Source organism: Gobius niger, assembly GCF_951799975.1.
Source record: "Gobius niger genome assembly, chromosome: 8".
NCBI lineage: Eukaryota > Metazoa > Chordata > Actinopteri > Gobiiformes > Gobiidae > Gobius > Gobius niger.
The window spans coordinates 32,157,014-32,183,838 of record NC_136859.1 but is presented as its reverse complement, the minus strand read 5'-3'; the positions used below and the strand labels follow the sequence as shown (position 1 = coordinate 32,183,838).

The window sequence follows — 26,825 nt, the reverse complement described above, 5'->3', positions numbered from 1 at the left end:
GCACTTTAACATTAATGTTAATGCTGAGGTGGATTTGTTTGCTAACAATGCTAAAGCGTTAAGGCACTCACTGTCTTGTTTAGCATCTTGTTTGAAATATTTTACAACCAAGTCAAGTCATCTTTAAACAGTTATTGGAAGTATGTGTGCTTTTCTTGTTTGTTTTTAATAACTTTGGAGATTACGTTAGTGGATCGTAATATATTTCCAAGTGTTTACTCACTTATATTGTTTGTAATTTGTATCAAATTGAACGTACAACTTTTGTATGCATTTTTGCAACATGACTTTAGATGTGTATTTTACATGGAAGAGAGTAATATAGTGTCCTTCAGTATCAGATCGCAGGCTCGGATAGGAAAGAGCATGAGGTTGTAAAGTCTTTACTGAACGTCCTGTTGACCTGCTCTTGTCAATTTACAAGAAAAACTATACAATACTATACTTTTGTGGTTTTCTTCTGTGATTTTCGCCGGATGTTTTGGTGAATGGCAGGCAAACAGCTGATTCATCCAGGCGTGTAGCGATGTTTCCAATCCTACTTTATTTAAAGAGCAATGAAAATACAAAAGATTATAAAGCAAACAAAGAGTTAAGGTGTGTTTCAGTGCAGGATTTAAAATGAACTAGTAACCCTGTTTGTCTAAGGTGCAGGGGCAGTGCATTCCATAGTAATTCAAGTAAAAAAAGAAAAAGTGATCTGTAGAATTCACCATCTGTTGACCGAGCTGACAGTTGTGCAGAAAACCATCATTGACACCCTCCATAAGGAGGGACAGCCTCAGAAGGTAATAGCAAAAGAAGTTGGATGTTCTCAAAGAGCAGAATCAAAACACATTCAGAGAAAGTTCAGTGGAAGGGAAAACTGTTCTTGAGAAAGGTGCACAAGCCGCAGGGATGTGCGCAGTCTGGAGAGGATTGTCAGGAAAAGGCCATTCAAAAGTGGGTGGGACTTTCACAAGGAGTGGACTGAGGCTGGAGTCAGTGAAGAAATGAGGGCTCATGTATTAGACCTATCATAAAACTCATGGAAAATGTGACGTTTTGCAATTGTCCAATCAGCCAAATTACAATCTGTCTTTGTCAATACATGATTTCATTTCGTATTAATAACATAAATATAAACCAAACACACTGGGCTCTGTTTTAGACAGAATTAGTCTTTTGCATCAATGAACTGTATTGATACATCCATCATTAATTTGAAAATATAAATTAATAGGTATAGTGCTAATTCAAATACAACCTTTAAATGCTCTTTGCAAACTTTCTCATCTTCATTGGTCCTTAACACGTATGAAATTGCTAACCAGTTAGTCTAGATCTATGCAAGCATGCTCTGAAATCCATCTGGTGGTTGAATTTATCTTAGCACTTCATGTTTCAATACTGTCTTTCTCAAATAAGGGAGTGTTTCCAATGGCAACACGAGGAAGGAGAACTGAATCTTTATATTAAGGGTATTGTGTGTCGGATACACAAGCATAGGTTTCACGACATGTGAACATGTGATGTCATTCATGATTTGAAAGCCAAGACCCTCCAAAGTTCAGCTTTAACTACTGGAGGCCTATTCTTGCCTGCTCTAATTAGAACTTGATAGGGGATGGGTGGGAGGTTTTATCCCAAGGGCTCAAATGTGAAAACATTTCCTAATTTAGTTACATTTTACCCTTGTTTTGATTCTGATTTTGGGGGCGGCACGGTAGCGCAGTGGTTAGCAGTTAGTTTCTGACCATTAGCCTAGCTTTACGTCTGGAGATGGGTGCCTGAGCACCTGCCTACGCTGGCCGCTCACTGCTCCTACAGGTCGCCCCAGCGGCACTGAGGATGGGTCAAATGCAGAGATTCAGGGATACAGGGATACAGATACAGGGATTATTAAAAAAATTGGTTCATGCAGTGGAGACGCCATGTCAGATGATTGCAATTGGATTTATGGGACGCACCCACACCACGCTGCATCATTGGTGTGTGTCGATATAGGCCAAGTTCTGTGTCACATGACTTGCATTCAATATGGATCATTCAGTAATCATGAGTCAGTATATGACAAAATATCTTGGGAAATGTTTTTATAATAATTAAAATAAATTAAAAACTTACAGTGGGAGGAAAATGCTGGCTGACCCTTCTTTTGTAGCAATATCTGCTTTCCTGTAGTTGAAGATTAGACGTGCACAACGATCAAGATGAATAATGGACCATTTCTCTTTACAAACTGTTGCAGTTCAGCGAGATTCCTGGGTTCATTTACTTTTTCCTCCCTGTCCTGCAAATGTTTACGTTATGGCCAATAAAAAAATATGATAATATGTAATTGTTTGGGTGGTATTAGCTAAAGCAGACACTGTTTATTCATTCTTATGATTTTAATGAAGATCAGACCACATTTTCATTAATTTTGGCTGAAATACGAGAAATTCAAAAGCGTTCACATACATTATCCTCCCACTCTAAGACATGAAAATATGTACACACACACTTTTTTTTTTTTTGCACATACCCAACCTTAAAAGTGAAAATCTAAAAACCATCAACAAAAACCTTTAATACTATTACCAAAAATAATTAAATTAAACATTAAAAGGTACAATGCTAACATAATTAAAGCCAAACTCCAGTAACACACTTATGTTTTGTTGGTAAAATATAAAAACAAGTGCCTCATGCACACTTTCACACAGCCATGGACACATTTCATTTCCCACAGCCACACTCAATGTAAATATTATTAGGAGGAACTGCTTGTTTTTGCAATTTTCATCCTCTCAGCTAATGTCGCTCAGCTCCGCTTGAGTCATTTATGGTCGGCATGACATAATGTAAGGAAATGACTCTCCACAGGAACCGCACAGGACAGCACTGTGCGGCCGAGCAGATATGGATGTAAATGACGCTGCGTGTTGACTGATCAGGGGCAGAGCTGACGGTCAGGCCATGCACTATTCAAATGTCCCCTTGGAAACGCGACAGATTATGCACTGGGGCTAATACAGCGCAATGTTTAATCTGTATTCATGTTTGTGCGGTTCAACACGGGATAAAGCTTGAATGCTTTTCAGAATCAGAATCAGAATTGTATTTATTGCCATTGTTTGAGAACAGGTTCACAAACTAGGAGTTTTTCTCGGTACACACGAGGCACGATAGCACCAAGGCAACCTTACTCAGCGCCATCCTGGAACAAACAAGAACAGCTTTACCCGTCAAAGCCCAAACCCCAAACAATGAGGTCTTATTGGTTCACTCAGGGCACAATTTCAACACGTGGAGGAGCAATAACATTTGAGAGAAGACGGAATGTTTTCCAAACTAATACAACAATCCAGTTCATGATCATTAAATTGCAATTTCGTCTTGTTTATTTGTGCAACCTATTAGAGAGTGTGCCGCTTGTTTTTGTCACTGTTGCCGGCTCCACAGGGATTAATTTACATTTCCAAGCAATTTATTTTTGTTATTTACATTTTATAAACATTTTCTATCACTCCATTATTACAAACACGCACACATCCGTGAAACTCTATCTTAGTGAGGACACTCATAGACATAATGTGTTACCCAGACCCTAACCCTGAACCCTAAACCCCTAACCCTCCCTTAATCCTAACCCTAACCTAAACACAATTCTAACCCTAAAACCACATCTTGACCCTAAAACAAAAATGTCAAAATTGTCCTCACTCTGTTGGTTATAAACTCACACTGGTCCTCACAATGTCTTAATTACAAGAACACATGCACACACTCACTCACGAATATAATAATGAATAATTCAAAAACTTGAGAGAGACCAAACAAGCCAACAATTAAATCAACACTGTGTTCCATGGAAAAATGCCAAAGGACTTTCAGTTTGTCATCCTTTTCTAGAGTGCTAATCATCATTTATTTATCGTCAATAGAAATGGGGGAACATCGATGTATTAAGGTTACGCACCAGCCCGCTATCCTTCAATCAATCAAACTTTATTTATAAAGCGTTTTTCATACCGAAAGGTATCACAAAGTGCTTTACAGATTAAAGCATTTAAAACAATACGCCTGGCACACCCTCCCATATATATATTTTATATATTAAGATTAAATAAATAGATTAGTCAGTTAAAAGCTAAGCTAAAAAGGTGGGTCTTGAGCCTGCTCTTAAAAACATGAACGTTCTCTGCAGCCCTGAGCTCCTCCTCAGGTGGTTCCAGAGGTGAGGGCCGTAATATTGGAAAGACGCCTCACCATGAGTCTTTTTGTTGACTTTAGGAATAACTAGGAGACCTCTGCCGGAGGAGCGAAGGGGCCGTGAAGGTTCGTAAGGTAAAGCAGTTCTGAAAGATAGGAAGGACCAAGACCATTAAGACATTTAAAAACCATTAAAAGAACTTTAATCCTGAAACACACGGAGCCAATGCAGCGATTCTAAAACCAGTGTAATGTGGTCCCGCCTCCTGGTCTTCGTCAGGACACGAGCTGCTGAATTTTGTAAAAGTTGTAGACCTGAGATACTCTTTTTGGGAAGACCAGAAAGCATGGCATTACAGTAGTCGATACGACTGGTGATACAAGCATGCATTAGCGTCTCCGCATCTCTTAAGCCTATGGATATATGTTTCACTCTCATGACTCGCGATTGGTTGATGTACCAACTCACCTACGGGGAAAAAATATTCGCAACCTGGGAACATTGGACACGGGGAACATAGGAACGCACCCTCCTCTACTACCATGCAAAATGCCATTTACTGTTCAAAAAACTATTAAAATGACCGTAGGTTACTCAAATTTGACCTAGGCTATATGTTATTTATAACAGGTGCCAATTTTACAAGAAAGAGCAACAGAAGATATTTCACTGAGTCAGTTTACTTCCAACTGGTTCAAGTCATACTGTATCTTATAGACTGTTTTTTCCCTAGTAGCCTCGGTATGGCAGACCGTGTTAATATGACTTGGCCACCGTAGATATTTCTCTCGAGCAATTGCAACAGGTTAATTTCTACTTGAGACAGAGTAAATGTGTTTTTAGCGTTTTATTATTGAGGTTATCTGATGTTCGTCATGACCTTACATGACCAGGTGCAGCTGGTGGGGGCGGGGCTTCAGAGGCTGTCGCGCAGGTGGATGGTGCTCATATAACCGCGCAGACGGAGCACGCGGACGCCACTGCCAGCTCCTCACCGCTGCATCTCCTCCGTATCTCCTCCGTGTGCTCCTGTGCAGGCAAGTCTCCTGGTTGTTACTTCGTCAAAACGTATTATTTAAATGCCTCGTGGTTTTGCAAAGTCAAGACAAAAGTGTTACGTAAGCTAGGCCTTTCACAAATTGAACTTACGGGGACAAAATGACGCTAATTGGCGCCAGCTGGTGCTCCTGACAAATCCTTTGATTGGTCCGAGGCTCGTGACAGTGTTAATTTTGACAACATATTTTAATCTTGACGAAAATGTAATTCAGTTTTAGTCTAGTTTTAGTCGACTAAAATTGCAAGTAATTGTAGTTGACTAAATTTAAGACGAATTTAGTCGACTTTGCATTGATAATATTCATTATAATCATATTTAATCTTGTTCCTCTGCTTCATGGAGCTGCTCCTCATGAACAAAGCTCAGAGCTGATCCTTTGGCAGAGAATTTACATGATCTGAGGCTCTTTCAGACGCTCAATAGAAGTTTGGATGATTTTAGTCTCTCCCTTTCATTTTTATTTAGTCTTATTTTAGTCGACTAAAATATCTGGACATTTTAGTCATAGTTTTAGTCTCATGAGAAACTTTTAATTTAGTTTTAGTCCAATTTTAGTCGGAAAAAATATCACTTTGACTAAATATTTTAGTCGACGAAATTAATACTGGCTCGTGACTGCGTGACAAGCACGTCGTGCATACATCATCGACATAAATATGCATGCGTACTTTTATTTTTGATTAACCGCTTAACCCCCGCCTGAACCGAGGGCTTTTTCTTCAGTTTGGCTCAACCTAAATTTAAAAGTGAAATGGCGACGACAAACGTGCCGGAAAAGTGATTAAAAGCAGGACCAAAAAGCAACAAAAATACGACAAAATAGTGATGACAAAAAGCCATTAAAAATTACTTTTGTAGCTCTTCGCTTTCAAATGAGGCGTTACACTGTTGCTCTCACGTAGAGAAGCTTTTAGATTTGGGTAAAGCTGAACTGGAGAAAATGCCCTCGGTTCAGGCGGGGCATAGGAGGTTAAATAATGATACTCTGTTGCTTTCAGGGTTTATACAGGCAGCAGCAAGTCAAGTTTAATTGAAGACCGCACGCCGTGACCGCCGTAGCCGTCCGTAAACTCCGGTCAATTCTAAATTCCCTACATGTACGTCTGGGTTTGATCTCAGCGGCCGCGTTACATCGGTTGAATTTCTACCTACCATTCAGCGAGCGGGGGAGGCGGGGCTTGTCTGTGACGTCAACGGTGGCGGATACTAAAGCAGATTTCTATGCACCAACGAACCCTATCTTTGTAGAGCTAAGCCTACTGAAAATCCATGATCTTGTTGATCTAAATACATTAGTAATAGTGTACAAAGAATTTAACAATCTTCTCCCTCCTCCCATCCAGGAGCTTTCTGAACACAGGAAAAGTCAGTATAACCTCCGAGGAACTGCTATTTTCAAAAAAGCAAAAGCGAAAAAGAATAAAAAGAGTCGATGTATTTCTGTAAGAGGAGTTAATCTGTGGAACGACCTGGAAGATCAGTTAAAACTGTCCCAAACAGTCAAAGCTTTCAGAAAGTTGTTTAAAGCTACTAAAATTCAAGAATATATAAGCTTAGGATGAATAAAGTAAGAAAAATAAATAAAAAATAATAATGATGACATGTTTTAGTTTCAACTAAATTAACTTAAAACAAATGTATGTACACATTTGTTGGAATATTGAAATTTATGTTACCAACTTCAGATACTTATGCTTATTTCTCTTCTGTTTAACACTTGATATTGTTCATTATTAATGTTTGTGTTTTGTTTTTGTTTTTCTCTCGTGGAAGTCTGTAAACTGGGTTAGGGCGTTATAAGTTTTCACTTCAGCCTAAACCCTTTCGGTCGTTTTGTACACAAAGAAAGGAATGAATGAATGAACTGACCGAATAAAACTACTACTACTACTACTACTAATGGAAGTTCTTCAATCCGTCCTGGCTCGGCTCCCAAATATACAGAAGTTAAAATTGAAGTCTTCACCCCTCCCACCTGATAACGGAGCTCATTTGTGAAGTTCCAGACCCTTGTACGAAATGCAGTGAGTACGAGGGTATGGTAAAACCAGGCTAGCGCAAACCCTGTCTTTTATTTTTATTTTGAATTTTTTTATTCCAACTTGAAATACACCGTTAGGATAAAAATGTTTAGAAGTGTATCTTATTCAGTGCATGTTTATCGGTCATATAATCTCTGCGGTCTAGTGACAATGTGGCTATATTTGACCTCAGTCTAAACTCCTTGTTGGGGGGTCGGTGTATTGTTGGTCCAGTCAGTTGCCAGGTGAGACGCTCCCTCTCCGGTGTCCTGACTGCCACTTTGGCCAGTGGTTTGAATCCGAACACAAGCCTCCTCTGCCAGTGTTGCACACCCTCCTTTTGTATATTCATTTACATCACCTTATCTGTCAGGGAGCGGAGCTGCTGTGCCTTATTCTGGAACAACCCGTTTATTGTTTGCAGGCACTACTTTTCCACAAACACACTTTTGTAATAATGAGGTACTGGGAATGTTTTGAATGTTGTTTGTACTTGTGCTGGCAGGACCAAAAATGGCGTCCATGTCCCGGGTCAAGGAAGCCATCGCGACGCTCGTGGTGGTCTTCCACGAGTACGCGTCCAAGGATTGCGAAGAGGTTAAAGAGAAGGCCTGCGGCAAGGATGCGTGCGTGGACCAATTCAAGCTGAGCAAACGTGAATTCAAGGAACTAGTGCAAAAGGAACTGGACATGGATGTGAGTATTCCACTTGAGTGACTACCTGAAATACACAGAGATACGGGCGACCAGAGCAGTGACTAGCATTTAAATGATTGAATCTCTGCAAATACAGCGCAATATCACAGCAGCAGCCAAACACAGGCCTCCACATGCACAGTATTCTAGATGGCTATGGATTGTTCATTTTTTAGAAACTGGAACCAGACATTCACTGATGTATACAAAGTGGTAAGGCCGTGGTAGTGCCCTTGTCTCTCCACAAACTGGTCAGAGCTGATCAACGGATAAAACTGTTTGGATATGTTGCTGAATGCTCGTTCTTTACTCTCTCGCTGTAACCTGGCTAACGCCAGGCTGCTGTGTGCACTCGAATCATTTGGAACTGCACAACAGCCTGGGCACCATGGCCGAAAGTTTCGCGTGGATTTGGGAACCAATCACAGAGCGAGGAGGGACGGCAAGACGATGACGTGCTATTCGATATACGGAAGCTTGTAGTTTATTTACGGATAAAAAACAAAAAAAAGGTTATTTACGGATCCAACATGACATGGCAGCAGACTCGATGGTATTTTTTGATCAAGCTTTAGACCTTGTTATAAATAGTTTAGCTCAAAGGTTTACAGCGGATACGTCATCTCATACGATGATACGATTGGCTATGGCTACGTGCAGACGCATTTTTTTTTTTCTTTTTCTTTTTTGTATTGCCCAATAAACGACTATGGACGATCGTAAACCACACCTCTCCTACGAGAAAATGAATTGGGGGTCCAGAGACTAAATATCACTTGTGATTTTAGTCTGGTGTTAGCCAGGCTTCTCTCTCTGTGGGGTCGGGGTCTGAATGAGCTGCTTGTTGTGGAGTCACAATGTCAGCAGGCTCGTTCGACTCCTCAAAAATTTAAATTGTAATGATCCCTTTAATCGTGACCAGCAGCACAGAGTTTTAGATAACGAGTGCTACTCACTCAAGTTTACACATGCATAACAAATATGCAACAGGCACTTGTGTTTGTGGTGATGGAAACTATAGCATCTTTGTAGGGGTTCATTTATGTTGCACTGTCCGTATCAAATGAATTAAAGAAATGTGTCTTGTTTCAGAACGCAAAAGACCCTGCCAAGCTCGATGAGTTGATGAAGGAGCTGGATGACGACGGTGATGGACAGCTGGACTTCCAAGAGTTTGTGGGTTTGGTGGCCGGCATGGCATGTGCGTGCAATACCTTCATAGAACTCCTTATGGGTGAAGAGCAAAGTGAAATGTTAACGACCCAAAAAAACTAAGCAAAATGGAGCCAACAAAATGTGTTATTGTCCTCTATAATCAAATAAAACAGTTATTGTTTGCAGCGCTTCGTTTGCCAGATTTCTGATGTACTTCACATGTGGGACTGAACAATGTTGGACAACTACTGTCTTCATGGCAGTTGAGTGTTTGCAGGCTGGAATTATGTAAGCAGTATAATGATAAATGGATAAAATATCCTGTATCTGTTGGTCGTGTAAAGCCTGTAGTTCAGATCATTAAACCAAACTAGTCGGCACTGTCAGAAGTCCAATGTCAGCACCAAGTTTAATACGTGACATTATGTTGTGAGTCCTCAATGCAAAATGTATTTCTAAACACCAATATATGCAGTGTTGCTGGAATTAAGATTGTTGGAAGAAAACATTTGAGAAAAGCCTGATTAGCATGTCAATGTAGAGAAACCTTTCTGATCCTCAATTCAACTATTGCGTTTAAAACTGTGTCCCGTGTGTTTTTCTTACGTTTCTGGATATACCATGTTGTATACCGTATACCAGGTTGAGCACTGATCCATTTACCCTAACACGTCCGCTTAAGACTTGCCAACAATCATTGTCAACATTTATTTGCATGCTGCTCACAACCAGAGACTTGCTACTGCAGGGAATTTGACTATCACATCTTCATTTGAAATATTTTTGCTGCCATTTTAATAAGGTGCAGGTTGTGGGAAAGTGAGTGAATGCTCATCAAAAGGAAAAGCAAAAGCGCTGAAATAAGAACATGTGAACCTGTCGGACTGGGTGTGCAGGGATATTAAAATACAAGCGAATGAAGCAAAACTCCAGGTATTTTCCTCAAAAACCGACATTAAGATACAAACTGAAGACGTTGGTTCAGCACGTGCCCACTTTTGCGTAAATGATACAACATGGAAAGTGCCCGGACCTGGATTTAATAGATTAAACCAAAACCCTTAGTCACGGACGGCCCATTCTTTTGTCCTGGTCCCCTCAAGCATTTGATAAGCCACTCTCAATCTGAACCTAATCCTATCTGGAGAAATCCGATACGGCTTCTTTAGAAAACAACACAAACACACACAAGCTGGTTTGTCAAAAACGAATCGGAGACTTCACAAATCACAATTATGTTGAGTTGTAAAGGTGTTTGCAAATGTGGACGATTTGGATGCTGAATGATTGACACCACATTACAGTGTGACGTTATCATGCTAGACTCGTGCAGCAGCAGCGCCATCAAGTGGTGGAGTCGAGTCACTTCATTATTAAACCGTCTACATTAACCCCTTAACTCCCACCTGAACCAAGCACATTTTCTCCAGTTTGGCTTTACCCCAGTCCAAAAGCTTCTGGAAAAAAGCTGTGAAAATAGCAACAAAACAGACGAAAATAATGATGGAAATGTGACAAAAAAGTGAGAAAACATTGACAAAAAAGTGATGAAAAATGTATGAAAAAGTGGCAAAAATGTCTCAAGAAATTGACAAAAAAATGACAAATGTGACAAATGTGATAAAAATTTGACAAAAAAAAATAAAAATGTGACCCAAAAAAATGACAAATGTGACAAAAAATGACAAAAAAAATGTGACAAAATGTGACAAAAAAAATTACAAAAATGTGATAAACATTTGACAATTGTGAAAAAAATGACAAAAAAATGACCCAAAATGTGACAAAAATGTGATAAAAAATGACCCAAAAAGTGACAAAAATGTGATAAAAAAAAAAATTGACGAAAAAATGACAAAACTGTGACAAATCACAATAAAATGACAAAAAAGTTACAAAAATGAGTTGACTACCCAACAAAAAAATGATGGAAAAAAAATCTGATGACGTGAGGAAAAAGATCCTCTCGGTTCAGGTGGGAGTTAAGAGGTTAAAGTGCGTAGTTTGATGGGATAATCATAGTTTTACACTAGAGAAGGAAAGATTGTTTTAAAACTTTTTATGTTCTGTGATGGAAATTATGAAGTTTTAAGAAAGGAAAAATGAGTCAAACCTGTACTTATCCAAACTAGCAAGATGTGCCAGACATTTAATTGATCCAACATACAAAAAGCACTTTTTTACATAAATGATGAAACCCTCAGTGAGTTTAGAGTTAAAAATGGTAAATGGTCTCAACTTATATAGCTCTTTTCTCTCTTCATCAGGCCCAACATACTACGTAGGCCGGAGTAACACCCATAGACTGTAACACCTCATTTAAAAGCTAAGGCCTGAGCGCTTGCGTTTTTGTCACGTTTTTTGTTATGGTTTTTCTTTGGCGCTTTGGTCACAGTTCATCACGGTTACATTACACTAAAGAACTTAAAGAGACTGTCTGAGGTGAATGAATGAATAAAAAAAAAATTAAAAAAAAGAACTTAAAGAGACTAGATAAAAGTTAGCCATTTTATGCTCACTATTGCCACCTCAGGTCATGCATGTAACTGCGCCTTCTGACGGCACTTCGGACCCAGAATAACACCGTTTTGAGTGACAGTGCAGGACTTTAGAGGCAGTTGTGGTGAACAGGTCTGGGCTGAGGACATTGTAGGAGCATGTCGGGGGAGGAAAATACATAATTAGAATTTTTAAACTCTATATAGTCCCTTTAATGCGGCCAAAACGCGACAAAAAAAAGCAACGAGCACGTGACAAAAATGCACAAAGACGCAACTAAAACTTGACAACAAAAACAAGGCTTTCAAATGAGGCGTTACACTGGTCTATAGGCTGTAGAAGCTTTTAGATTTGGGTAAAGCAGTTTGGAGAAAATGTGCTTGGTTAACCTTTTTTGCTGGGTATTCAAATCATTCTTGTAACTTTTTTTTTGTCAAATTTTTGTTTGTTTTTTTTGTCGAATTTTAATCATATTTTTAGAAAAATTTTGTCATATTTTTGTCATTTTTTCGTCCATTTTTGATCACATTTTTGTCATTTTTTTGTCACATTTGTATCACATTTCCATCATTGTTTTCACCTCAGTTTTGTTGCTATTTTCACAGCTTTTCTTCCAGAAGCTTTTGGACTGGGGTAAAGCCAAACTGGAGAAAATGCGCTCGGTTCAGGTGGGAGTTAAGAGGTTAAGGGGTTGCTGCTCTGCTTTGACCAGCTATTAGATATTAGGTTTCAATACATTAAGTCCTCTTGTTTGATAACCCACTGCTAAACGATCAATATTGTGTCTATAATGATCGGTAAATGAAGCAGTGGCACATTGTTCAATGCAATGGTGTTTAATAGTGCCCTCTGCTGTTGATTTGAATGTATTACAATGAACAACTTAATGACATAAAATCAAATGTAATCATACTACAAAGTTCTATCAGTGTGAGACATATGTGACGACAACATCATGACCTGGAATATTCTGAAGTGTGGCTTTACTATGGGGCCTTTTTAACCTCTTAACGCTTTCTCAAGTCGACTTTACCCAAATCTAAAAGCTTCTTGAAAAAGTGTTAAAATAGCAACAATAATGAGACCTAAATAAGGATGAAAACACAGCCAAAAAAGCAGGAAAAAAACTATCAAAAGAGCGACAAAATTTGTTGCAAAACAGGCTACAAAGAAAGTGATAAAAAAGCAACAAAAATATGATGAAAAAGTGACGACAACGTGAAGAGAAATCTTAGATCAGATTTGTAGGTTTTCGCTTTCAAATGAGGTTTTACTGTGGCCTTCAGGCTGTAAGAAGATTCTTTTAGATTTGGGTAAAGCTGAAGGAGGAAATGTGCTCAGTTAAAGCGGGGGGTTAAGAGGTAAATGACTTTCAGGATATTTTTTCACTAAAACGGCCACGTCCACTCACTCGGTAAAGGTAACAGGTGGGCCTTCTTGATGGTCTTGATCCGCTCTGACGTCTCTGATGAAGCTCTCCAACATCTGCTCTGTAACAACAGGCTCCAGTGGCGTGCACGGACATTTTGAGGGGCAGGTGCTCAACCAAGACAAAAGGGCAAAAGAAGTGATTTTTTTTTTACACTAACAGACCATTGATTAACACAGCAATATAAAATGTCCAATTATGTGGACCTAATAATTAACTAGATAGACTTTAAAGGACGATGTAAGACTATCACAAGGCTCTACACTTATGATTAGCACAGATGCAAATAAATTATGCAAAGGTACTATAGCCCACACTTAAAACATCTGGTTTGTCAATATCATTGCTTTGTCCATCTCAAAAATATCTTAAATAACAACAATCTTCTTCACTTTACTGTGCGGATGCCAAACTACTCCTGGTATTATTACGCCTTACAATATAGTTCCCCCTTTTATCCGCTTAGAAAATCCACATTCTTTAATTTTGTGTAATTATACTTTGTAGTGGAACACTTCACGTAACCATATTTAAATAAGGGAAAACGTGGAAGAGCTTGGTAGCTTCTATCTTGACCAGTTTTGGAGCTATAGAGGAGAGAGGGAGAGGCTGGCTCGTTCATAAAGTTTTCGAATTTACTCAGTTTACTTTACTCCCGTGTCTCACAGAGATGGGCTGTACCATCTTCTCAAACGGGGGAGAAACGGGACACCACAGCTGCGCTTTATTGATCAGGAGCACGTCTGGAGAGGCAGAGGAGGAATGAAGCGCGATATGAAGTTGCTGAACATTAAAACTGTATTTTCAGCACATGTTGGCTTAGTAGGGCAAATATCTAAGAATAATAAAAGAAATAATGCTTAATATTGGGGAGGAAAAAAACTGGTCTTGAGAAGGGCACTTAACCCTCGTGTCGCCTTCGCGGGTCTTTTTGACCCGCTGTCATGTTCCGGGCATTTGGATGCAAGGTGACACAAGAGGGCGCCCTTCCAACCTTCTAAGTGGAAATGTGAGTTGACTTTCTTCAGAGTGAGACTTTAGGTCAGACACCATGAGTGACAGTAACATGACACTAAATACAGTGAGCTCTTTGTTTGCAGTAAAAAAGCTGAGGCCTCATTGCTCTTCAGCTCTTCACAGACTGAGAAGTGAAGAAGGAAGTCATGGAGCTTCTGCTTTAGACAGAACTTCAGACTTCTGCTGCATGCAGTCATATTACATCATATCAAATGTTGTAATCTGTAAAGCACTTTGTGATATCTTTCCACATGAAAACTGCTTTATAAATAAAGTTTGATTGATTGATCATATTCTGAAACTCAAATCTGTAGTAAAAACATTATATATGGAAAATAACTACAATTACAAAAATGCTGTATCTAATCAAAAAAATAGTTTGTTTTTTAAAAATTTACTCTCATTCTAAAAAAGAAAGCCCAAACAAACCCTAACCATGTGTATCTGCTGTAAAGTCATGTTTGTCCCAGTTCCTCTGAGTCGTGGTGCAGCAGGACTGATGTGGACAGATGTTACAGAAGAAGCTCATGAGGTTCATTTCTTCAACAGTTACTATAGTAACTATTTTCTCCAAAGTAAAAGTAGATCTACCACAGTCCTGTCCACATCTGTCATGGTCCACCAGGACCCACCATGACTCAGAGGAACTGGGGCAAACATGACTTTACAGCAGATACAAATGGTTTGGGTTTTTTTTTTTTTTAGAATGAGACTAAATAAAACAATTTTTTTGATTAGATAGATGATTTTCAAATATTTTTCTTTTTGTAATTGTAATAATTATTTCCATATATTATGTTTTTTACTACAGATTTGAGTTTCAGATTATGATCAATCAATCTTTATTTATAAAGCACTTTGCATACCAAAAGGTATCACAAATTGCTTTACAGATTACAACATTTGATATGAAATAATATGACCCCTACATGCAGCAGAAGTCTGAAGTTCTGTCTAAAGCAGAAGCTCCATGACTTCCTTCTTCACTTCTCAGTCTGTGACTGAAGAGCAATGAGGCCTCAGCCTTTTTGCTGCAAACAAAGAGCTCACTGTATTTAGCGTCATGTTACTGTCACTCATGGTGTCTGACCTAAAGTCTCACTCTGAAGAAAGTCAACTCACATTTACACTGAGAAGGTTGGAAGGGCGCCCCCTTGTGTCACCTTGCATCCAAATGCCCAGAACATGACAGCGGGTCAAAAAGACCCGCGAAGGCGACACGAGGGTTAAAGGGCACAGGGCAAAGGGGCAAGTGCTTGAGCACCACCTGGGCTCTATCTGTGCACGTGCCTGACAGGCTCCCATCATGCCACTGCAGTAGCCTTTGGAGAGATGCAGCGGCTGACCCTGACGGCTGGTCTCGTTGGGATCTCACGATCTTTCCGGGCCCCACGTGCCCGCGACATCAGAGCAAGTCGGACAGAAATCTAACCTGCGTGTTTCTGCAGACAGACAGCTGTCAAAACTGTGTCTGGCTCATCTCGAACAAGCCTAGTGTGTCTTCAGCCGCTCACTGTCCTCCCTCAGCCTCTAGTCCTCGATGGCGTGACACGAGCCCTCACATGATTCAATTTATAACAACATATTGCCCTCTCCTGCACTGACTTTTCTGACTTTTTCTTTTTTCATCATATGCACATTCCTCCACAGAGCCTCTTATTATCTATTGGCTGTAACCACCGCACATTCACTCTTCTATTCAAGTTTTCCTTGACATGCGAAAACCTGCCTAATCCTCTTCACGAAAGCACATTGCCAAATCTTATATATTCACTAACCCTTTTTTGCTTCTCTTTATCCAAGGCCCACAACAGCTGCCTGTCAAATACAGCATAGAGACCAAATGTTGGTCAGCTTCGATAGCGTTCACTGACAGTCCAAGGCCATAGGACAGGAAACGGGTGAGATGACCCTGTTCAAAGCAGAGGAAGAATTATCTGATGCAGGAAAAGGTACAGTGTGTGTCATGTTTATAAGTGGTTATAATTTAGTATGCACAGTCAGACACTCGGGACTATTCAACATTGGTTTGTGAAAGAGCACTTATTAGGCCTACCTGGTTTAGTGCTAGTGGAAGCAGTACTGTGTTGGATATTACATTGTCCTCAGCTGATTTAGGAGCCATTGGGATTCAATTAGTCGGCACTTAATGGGAAGTGATGATTCTCCAGTGATTGTTGCGTTTGGTCGGATAGGCTTTGGTAGGAGCCAGACACCTCTACTTTGAGATGGAACTGTAAAATGGCTAACTGGGCAAAGATTGTTGAGGTGCTTGATTTGGAATATTGCAACATTGATAGCGAGAAAGGAATTAATGAGTGGAATAACTCTTTAACTAATGTGTATAAATCTGCTATGTCTGCAGCCATTCCAAAGAAAGTCGCTCCAGGAAAGAAAGCTTTGGCTCCTTGTTGGAGGAAAGGTTGTAATACAGCTATTCGAGACAGGAATAAAGCTCTTAGGAAGCTGAGGAAGCATCCCACTGAAGCTAATGCTGTAGCGTATAAAAGGCTGAGGGCTAAAGCTGGGCGAACCATCAATGATGCTAAAAATTGCACAATTGGCCCTGAGAGGGAAAGATACTACGCCAGGTAGAGATGGACGGGGTTACCAGCTGAGGCCTAGCCGAACCAATCCCTGTGAAACTAACATGTGACGGATTCATTACATGCAAAGTGAGATATGTATAGCCTTTATCTGTTATCATTTTGATTATTATGGCTCACAGCTTGTAAAAAAAAAAAAAAATCTCAGAAAATTTGAATTGAAAATGGACTGTAAGCCATGATCATCAAAATCATAACAAACAAAGGCTTGACATATGCCACTTTTCATGTAATGAGTCTATATCATATATTAGTTTCACATTTTAAGTTCAATTACAGAAATAAATTACCCTGGGTCTGCTGCCTCCTCTGCCATTAAAAGCTCGATATAGTTTAGGCCAGGGGTCACCAACGTGGTGCCCGCGGGCACCCAGGGGCCCTTTGGGGCATGTCCAGTAGCCCTTGGGACTTTTTCTAAAGTGTAAAACACTTCATTTTCTTGATCTAATTCTTAAAATTACAGTTATTTCGGTTCTTGTGACTCGGTATGAGTTTAAAATAAAGCTATTTTAATGTAATATGGGGTCAATAGCCTATAAGTCAGGGGTGTCCAAACTTTTTTCATGGGGGGCCGCATACTGAAGCGTACACAGGGTGAAGGGCCATAGATCGGTGGTTAGTGCCGCAAAACCTTTGACTAGCAGAGGTTTAAATTGCGCCCCACACCTTTATTTATGCTCAAAACCTTCATGCCAGCTCTGTCTCACAGTAAAAGGTTAGTTGTTTGGTTAGAATTGTGTAGACTATCTCTGATGATGTGTCCCGATTCAGCAAGAAGTCAGAGGGCCACCAAAAATTGGTCTGAGGACCGCATTTGGCCCCCGGGCCGCACTTTGGACACCCCTGCTATAAGTGAACAGTGTACGTTTAAGTCTTTAGGATTTGTTTTTAACTGGTAGCCCTCAAACAACTTAATGCTCTTAAAGTCGCCCTCAGCTGAAATAAGGTTGGTGACCCCTGGTCTAGGCTAATTCCTTCATTGTTGGAACCAGTGGAGATGCCCCTAGATCTGTGCAGGACTACGTTGGGTCTCAGATATTTGATGAAAGTTAGAGGCCGGGAAGAAAATATTCCACCTAAAAGTATGTTCATGGGGAGAACATGTTAAGACAAATGTTGAAGAAAAAGTCAAGCTGATGGCGGAAGACGGAGGGATTCTTAATTTGAATGCATGCCCTCCTGTCTGCAGGCTGTCAGTGCCGCCGTGGATTATCCCGGGCCCTATTATTGTTCTCAGTCTGCTACAAACTTCCAAATAGGAGACGAGTAACCTTCTTCATCAGCAGTAAGTTACGTGAGAAGTGGGATGAGTTCTTGAACATTTTCACAGACGGGTCCAAGCACCGAGAGAGTGAAAGAGTGGCTTTGGGAATGTGTTTTCCTGATTTAGGCATCAGTGAGGGCTTTTGCATTGATGATAAATTGTCTGTATACTGTAGAATTGATTGGGATATTATGGGCTTTAAGGTGGATGGAGGAAAAGAATGTAGCAGGGGTTGAAGCATATCCAACGTACCATTCTTTTTTTGTAGTGCCATTTTACAACAGCACAGTGTGGATCTTACACACTGTACTGTTTGGCCTTTGGTAAAAACACATTGACAGCCGGCAGCCGAGGAAAGGGCTTTGGCAAAGTCACACAAGTTTGGACCCATTTTTGAATCGACATTGAATGCCTTTTCCAGTAATTATGGGCTTTAGGCTAGTTCTTGGCTGCGGGCAGGCTGTTTCAGGTTGCTTCAGCGGTGGGTGACGGTCTCATAATAGTATAACTCAAAGGTCAAATTAAATGAGCGCAAGAAGAAAAAATCCGGGTTATGTAAGATCTTTTGTGGTGTAAATACAGGAGGACAAAGTGAGTACATTTGGGATTTCTTACATTTCTGCCTAAATTGGTCATAAAATGTGGTCTGATCTTAATTAAAATCACAAGAATGAATAAACAGCGTCTGCTTAAACTAATACCACCCAAACATTTACATTTGATCATATTTTTATTGGCCGTAACATGTAAACGTTCACAGGACAGCGTGGAATAAGTAAGTACACCGCCTGGATCTCGCTGAACTGCAGCAGTTTTGTAAAGAGGAGCGGTCCAAGATTCATCCTGATCGTTGTTGGCGTCTTATCTGCAACGACAGGAAACGTCTGGATGAAGTTATTGAAGCCAAAACCCAGCTATTTAAAACAATGATTCACTTGCTTTATCTGCACTGTTGTGAATGCTTCAGGTTTTTATGCAAAATATCTTGATCAACTTCAATAAATCAATCAATGGTTTTGTGTAGCCCAATGTCACAACAGGAATTGCCTCAAAGGACTGCACCGAACATTAAGGCCATAAAACAGAACAGTAAATAAGACAATGTAAATTTCAGGCAAATTAACCCCTTAACTCCCACCTGAACCGAGCACATTTTCTCCAATTTGGCTTTACCCCAATCCAAAAGCTTCTAGGAAAAAAGGTGTGAAAATAGCAACAGAACTGAGACGAAAACAATGATAGAAATGTGACAAAAAAGTGAGAAAACTTTGACAAAAAATTGACGAAAAATGACAAAAATTTGCCAAAAAAATGACAAATGTGACAAAAATGTTATAAAAAAATGTACAAAAATGTGACCAAAAAATGACAAAAAGGGATGAAAAAGTGCCAAAAATGTCACAAAAAAATGACTAAAATGTGACAAAAAGTGAAAAAAGAAAAAAAGTTACAAATATGAGTTGAATACCCCCAAAAAAATGATGGAAAAAAAAATCTGATGACGTGAGGAAAAAGATCCATTTAGATGAGTTTTGTAGATTTCTTAGCTTTCAAATGAGGCGTTGCACTGGCCTACAGCATTTGGGTAAAGCTGAACTGGAGAAAATGCTCTCAGTTCAGGCGGGAGTTAAGAGGTTGAACATGAAGTCCAAATAAGTGTCAGCAGCAGGTGGTGACGATCCGCGTGAGTGTCCCCGTCCTTGAAAAACTTAAAAACCCAGCAGGAGAAAAGAGAAACCTCGGGGAGAACCACAGGAGAGATCCACTCCCATGGACGGAGAGACTTTAGAGACCGAGGGCCGATGGGAGTCCCTCATTAGACGGGCCGAGATCGCAGACCATCCAGTCCTTGTTGGAGCTTCACTTTTTCTTGTCCAATCCCTGTAGGTAAAATGAGGTCCCTGCACGCACCCCTGCTGACATTACTCGGCCACCGTCGATATTTCTCTCGAGCAATTGCAATAGGTTAATTTCAACTTGGGACAGAATAAATGCTCTAATATAACAGTGTTTTTTAGCATTATATTATTGAGATCATCTGATGTTCTTCATGACCTTACATGGCCAGGTGCAGCTGGTGGAGGCGGGGCTCCAGAGGTATGTGCAGGTAGATGCTGCAGGTGCTTCCGCCCACAGCCCCATATAAGCCCACAGACGGAGCAGGCGGAGACTCCACTGCCAGCTCCTCTCCTCTGCATCTCCTCTGCATCTCCTCCGTGTGCTCCTGTGCAGGCAAGTCTCCCGGTTGCTACTCTGTCAAAACGTACTTTTATTTAAATGCGTTGTGGCTTTGCTAAGACAAGACAGAAGTGTTGTGGAAACTAGGCCTTTTACTTTTTTTCCCCTTTTTTTTTTCGTAAACTTAAAGGGACCAATGACACTAACTGACGGCAGCTTTTATTGGACCGTTTCAGACACATTTTCTGCACGTTTATGACCCTGTTCTATGTAAACGCATTACCTTTTTCACACGTTTTGACATAGAATCAATGACGGTGGATTAGAGAGGCCACACTGAACACGCGCCTGGGGCTACGCACAAGACACGTTCCTCAAAACAGATATCCATCCTTCTTTTTTTAATGTATAAAATGTTAAAATATTGGAACATGATCAAATGACTGCTGTTGCTCTCAGGGTTTACACAGGCAGCAGCAAGTCAAGTTTTAATGCCCAACTTCTACATGTTTAACCACTTAACCCCCACTTTAACCGAGCACATTTTCTCCAGTCCAGCTTGAAATAAATCTAAAAAGCTTCTCGACTGGAGCTCACAGCCTGACAGTCTATGTAATTTACTTAAAGGAATAGTTCACTGTTTTTCCATACTGAGATAGTATGTTCTTACCTGAGCTTAGACGAGTTGATGCGTACCTGTCTGGTCTTTCTGCCTGCCCTCAGTCACGCAGATGTTGTTATAGCATTTGACCTCTCCCGATGTATTCCATGTTCTGATTCTGGAACAACCCATTTATCGTTTGCAGCCACTACTTTTCTACGAATGCATTTTACTAGGTACTGGGAATAAGTCCACACACATTGAACACAGCCCTTCTGGCATCGTTTTCTTTTGTTTTGAATGTTGTTTATGCTTGTGCTGGCAGGAAGGACCCAAAATGCCGGACAAGAAGAGGATCGCGGAAGCCATCTCAACGCTCGTGGTCGTGTTCCAAGAGTATGCGTCCAAGGATACCTTAGTGGGTAAAGACAAGGACAGATTCAAGCTGAGCAGACGCGAATTCAAGAAACTCATGCAGAAGGAATGCGGAATTGAGGCACCGGAAGTGAGTATTCCACTTGGAAATAAGCTGTTGAACCTTAATGGTGTGACCAGAGCAGTGACTAGCATTTATATGAATTAATCTATGCAAATACAGCGCAATTTCACAGCAAATATCCAAATTGAACTCATCCCTTTAACCCTTTGCAGCCTGTTTGTGGTGATGGAAACTATAGCATCGTTATTGTCTACATTGCACTGTCTGTATCAAATGAATAAAAGAAATGTGTCCATCTTTATTTCAGAATATGAAAGACCCTGACGTAGCTAAGGCTATGATGAAGGAGCTGGATAAAGACGGTGATGGACAGTTGGACTTCAAAGAGTTTGCAGCTTTGGTGGTGGAAACGGCATGTGTGTGCAATGACGCCATAGCAGCGCTGATGAGCCAACAAGACTAAGCAAATGGAGCCAGCCAAATATGTTTGTATTGTCATTAACTACAATCAACTTCAGTCAAATAAAATGGAGATTGTGTGCTTTGTTGGTTGTCAGATTTGTGATGTACTTCACATGTAGGACTGAATAATGTTGGACGACTACTGTCTTCATGGCTATAGAATGCTTGTGTACTGGAATTATTTAGGGAGTATAACGTCGCCTGTAAATGGATTGATACAGACGGCATCTCTGGAATCGCCCATATATGGTCATTTTTCAAAACAGTTAAGGGGGAAAACAATTTTGAAAAAATGTATATTTTCTCTAATTATTCAGAAACTACTGTAACAAATGTTGAAATATGAATATAGTTTTCTACTAAATAAAGAGACAAAGACATGGGGAGGAGCAAAGTGGTTCAACAGCCCATAAATACATGAATAACGGAGAATGCTAACTTGATGCTACATGTTAGCGCCGGGCTAGCGCTAACGGTTAGCTCGCGCTAGCTACAACTGCCGTTTTTTCACTTCTACTGAACAATCTGCTGTGAGAAAATATCCATATGGCCCCGATTTACACTTGACTTTATTTGTGTGTGATAAATAAGTTCATATTCCACCAGAAAATGGCAAAAAAAGAGTGAAAAATTGTGTTTCTCTAAAGATTCTATTTTCCCCCTCGGCGAAGCCACGCCCCCTTCTATGACGAGATGTCGTCTGTATCTATAAAACATCCTGTATCTATGGGTCGTGTAAAGAATAACCAATAAACCATAAAGGGAACTGGAATATTCCATTAACCAGTACTAAGCATAATAGTACAGGTTAAGGCCATATTTAAGTAACAAAAGTAATCAGTACTCGGAATTACCAGTTGTCAGTACTAACATGTCTAGTAATCAGAACTTGTATCATAAGTAATGAATACTGTGAAAGCCGTCTTAATCATACTAGCGCTACTAGTAATCATGGCTTAACATTGGGCGTAATAATTATGCATCGGGTTTACAACTTATCCCAAGTAAGCGCAATGAGTTGGAATTTACAGTGTATTCAACCATCTAAATACTAGGTCTACATTAAAGTGCGTAGTATTTAGTTTGGCAGGATAATCATAGTTTTACACCAGTGAAGGAAATTTAGTTTTAAAACTTTCTGTGATGGAAATTGTGAAGTTTTAAGAAAGGAAAAATGAATCGAACCTTACTTATCCAAACTAGCAAGATGTGCCATGAATAACGGAGAATGCTAACTTGTTGCTACATGTTAGCGTCAGGCTAGCGCTAACGGTTAGCTCGCGCTAGCTACAACTGCCGTTTTTTCACTTCTACTGAACAATCTGCTGTGAGAAAATATCCATATCGGCCCGATTTACACTTGACTTTATTTGTGTGTGATAAATAAGTTCATATTCCACCAGAAAATGGCAAAAAAAAGAGTGAAAAATTGTGTTTCTCTAAAGATTCTATTTTCCCCCTCGGCGAAGCCACGCCCCCTTCTATGACGAGATGCCGTCTGTATCTATAAAACATCCTGTATCTATGGGTCGTGTAAAGCCTGTAGTTCAGATCATTAAACCAAACTAGTCAGCACTGTCAGCCCCAAGTTTACTCTCTCGTTTAGGCAACGCTCTTCTGTGTCTGCGTGTGTGGGGAGTTGCATTTTCAAAAAGAGTGCGGTTTAGTTTAGTTTAGTTTAGTTTAGTTTAGTTTAGTTTAGTTTAGTTTAGTTTAGTTTAGTTTAGTTTATTTGAGCAGCAAACAAGGTGCAGACAACAGATGCTTTCAGAGGAAAAAGGAGAGCATTTGCACACTCAAAACGAGTAGGTTGAAGATCACAGAACTATGTAAAACCTACCCCTGACTTATCATACATGAAGCTGCAGTTTGTGACGTTTCCACTTTACAAAAGTTGTTTAACAGTTTAACTTTTGAAAGGCACCGGTAAACTCTTGATAGACACCAGGTTCCAGGTAAATAGATGGAGGCATCTATATGTACTCGTGTATGAACGTACAAATTTTATATGTAGGAAAGTTGAAGGGAATACAAAAACATTTACCAAGCATCTTCTCAGTCCTTTGGTAGCTTCCAGTGTTAATTTTGACAACATATTTTAATTTAGTTTTAGTCTTAGTCTTTTGACTAAAATGTAGTTTAATTTTAGTCGAGATTTAGTCAAAACAAATCTTTTCAATTTGAGTCTAGTTTTAGTCGACTAAAATTGCATGTCAATTTAGTCGACTAAAATTAAGACTAATTTAGTCGGCTTTGCTTTTATAATATGTATTACAATCATATTTAATAAAGCTCTTCTGCTTTATGGAGCTGCTCCACATGAACAAAGCTCAGAGCTGATCCTTTGGCAGAAAATGTGCATGATATGAGGCTCTTTCAGACGGTCAATAGAAGTTTGGATGATTTTAGTCTCTCCTTTTCATTTTTATTTAGTCTTATTTTAGTCGAATAAAATATCTGGACATTTTAGTCACAGTTTTAGTCTCATGAAAAACTTTTCATTTAGTTTTAGTCCAATTTTAGTCGTCAAAAATAACACCTTGACTAAAATTAAGACTAAATATTTTAGTCGACGAAATTAACACCGGTAGCTTCGTAATACCACCTATTTTATGGTTTATGGTTTATGGTTACTTTAGTCCTCAGCGCACAATCCATTTCTAAACACCAATATAAGCAGTGTTGCTGGAATTGAGATTGTTAGAAAACATGTTTGAATCATCAGTGGAATCATGTCAATGTAAAGAAAACTTTCTAGTCCTCAATTCGATTATCACGTTTAAAACGGTGTCTCAATGTGTATTTTCTTACATTTCCGGAAGATTACACCATGTTTAGGTTAAGGTTTGTAAACACTGTCCCATTCTCCACCCCGACATGTTCATTTAAAGGAATAGGCCACCGTTTTTACATACTAAAATATGTTCTTACCTCACTTTAGACGTGTTAATATATCCCCGTCTGGTCTTTGTCCGTGCGCTCTGCCAGGCAAACGGAGCACATACGCAGCCTCTCCCACATGTCACATAGCTCCAAAAAAGCTCACGATAGAAGCTACCAAGCTAAAGGTTATTGACGGAAGTGAGCGGGGGAAGTCTTTAGGAGTTACTGCGCGGACGTTTTACTCCTCGTATCATTACACCTCACAATATAGTCCCCCTTTTTATTTGCTTATAAAATCGACATGTTACATTTCTGTGTAAATATACTTTGCATGAAAACACTTCACGTAACTTTATTTAAATAGGGAACACGTGGAAGAGCTTGGTAGCTTCTATCGTGAGCTTTTTCGGAGCTATATGACATGTGGGAGAGGCTGCGTATGTGCTCCGTTTGCCTGGCAGAGCGCACGGACAAAGACCAGACGGGGATATATTAACTCGGCTAAAGTGAGGTAAGAGCATATCTCAGTATGTAAAAACGGTGGCCTATTCCTTTAAGCCCCAGCAATCATGGTTCGTTCACTTCCAAGCTGTGCTGCGACCCGCCTCCGCCCCGTCTCCGCCTCTTCCGTCCACGGCTTCTCCCTGCTGCATCTTCACGGGTCTTCCGTACCACCACCAGTGTCCAGGCTCCGGGGGAAGACACCCCTAACCCCAAGCTTCTCATCCATACTGACTTTCATACATCGATGTCTCCCGCCGGGGTCTGATCGCCAAAACGAATATACATGTCAATAAATCTTCCTAATCGCTGCTTTTGTCTGTTTGAAATTCTTTGAGAACTCGTATGAAACAAATGCACCTTTTTGAACGCTCTTCTCTCTTGAACATACCGGGAGTTATGTCCAGTTTCATTTATGTATGTTCTGTCCCATCTGTGCCAGGAAGAGGGATTGAGGTGTTGTTAAGTGCAGAAAGAATAGTCTGATATGTTGTTTTTGTGGGTGAGTTTCACAGGAAATATTAAAACTCTAAATTTGCATAAGATCTGACTCCATGAGATCAATTTAAGCGCAGTTAGACAGTTAAGCTTCAAATATTAAAGTATCAAGAAGGTCTCGCCAGCGTATTTGTTGATCCCAAGGTCCGAGGAGAAACCACCAGAATTCAGTAGCTTTAGTCAAAAAGATTTTATTCAGTATGACAATTACACTTTCTAAGCACAGGTTATCTGAACGCTAAAGTCCCTATACTATACTAACAATATACACACGGTGCTCGAACGGGGCAGCAACCGTTTCACTAAGCCTGGCCATTTTCTCCAGTTTGGCTATACCCAAATCTAAAAGCTTCTCGACTGGAGAGCAACAATGTAACGCCTCATTTTGAAAGCCAAGACCTACAAGAGTGATTGTAGCTTTTTGTCAAGTCGCCACCATTTTTAACCTTTTTTTTGTTTGTTTTTTCATTACTTTTTTTTGTGGCTTTTTGTTGTGTTTTTGTCACGTTTTATCGATCATTTTTTTTGCTATGTTTTCGTGGCCTTTTCGCTGCTTTGCTGTCGTGTTTTTGTTGACTTTTCCATCACATTTTCCGTCACTTTTTGTGTCGCTTTTCCGGCACGTTTTTGTTTTCTTTTCAACCTCTTTTTGTCACTAATTTGATGCTTTTCTTTTTAGCTTTTAGATTTGGGTAAAGCTCGGTTAAGGCGGGACCGGTGGCCCTTAGAGCCAGTGGCCCTTCTGTGCTCTTCCATAATGGACATATGGCAGAAGAGATAGAAGATGATAGAAGATGAGAGGAGCTCGGGCCACGGTCAGCAAATTGGGCGAATTGGCTTCAACTGAAACGTAAAGCACATGGATTAAACTCATCAAAAACATTCAATAGCATTATAAAATGTAACATTAGCTAAAAATCATCAATTTTCCACATTTTCAATACGCACGTCGTTCTAAAACAAGAATCAAGTTTAAAAAGTGTTAGAAAATTGTCAAAAAAACACTCATTTAGACACTTTTCCCGATCGGACCGAGTTTACTTTGCTTGTTTGAGGACATTTCAGACCAGTTCCAGGGTAAATCTCTCTTGAAATAAGAAAGTAAAATTGCCAATGAGATAAGACCAATTTTCTTTCCCCATTGGCAAAGAAAATGACCTGAAATAAGGACGAAATGTATCGAAACGAGTCAGAAACATCTCAGAACAAGTGAAATAATCTGGGATAAATGCGCAAGAACTTCTTAACTAGTCAAAACAACAACAATTTGGATTATTATGCTCAAATTGAGATGTTTATACTGATCTAGTTAAATACTTTTCGCAGTGTGAGCTATAAC

The 26,825-nt window shown here is 39.9% G+C and overlaps 1 protein-coding gene across 1 annotated transcript in view; it reads left to right on the top strand.

Annotated features, from left to right (window-relative positions):
- Positions 1–1,606: 1,606 nt before the first annotated feature.
- Positions 1,607–26,825, top strand: part of LOC306966757 (uncharacterized protein) — a gene marked incomplete at its 5' end in the record, with an annotated part of 54,873 nt that continues 29,654 nt past the window's right edge. The window contains 3 exons of the mRNA XM_079561571.1: positions 1,607–1,610; positions 5,071–5,214; positions 7,764–7,954. Coding sequence (XP_079417697.1) covers positions 1,607–1,610; positions 5,071–5,214; positions 7,764–7,954 — 339 coding nt within the window. The remainder of the gene's footprint in view (positions 1,611–5,070; positions 5,215–7,763; positions 7,955–26,825) is intronic.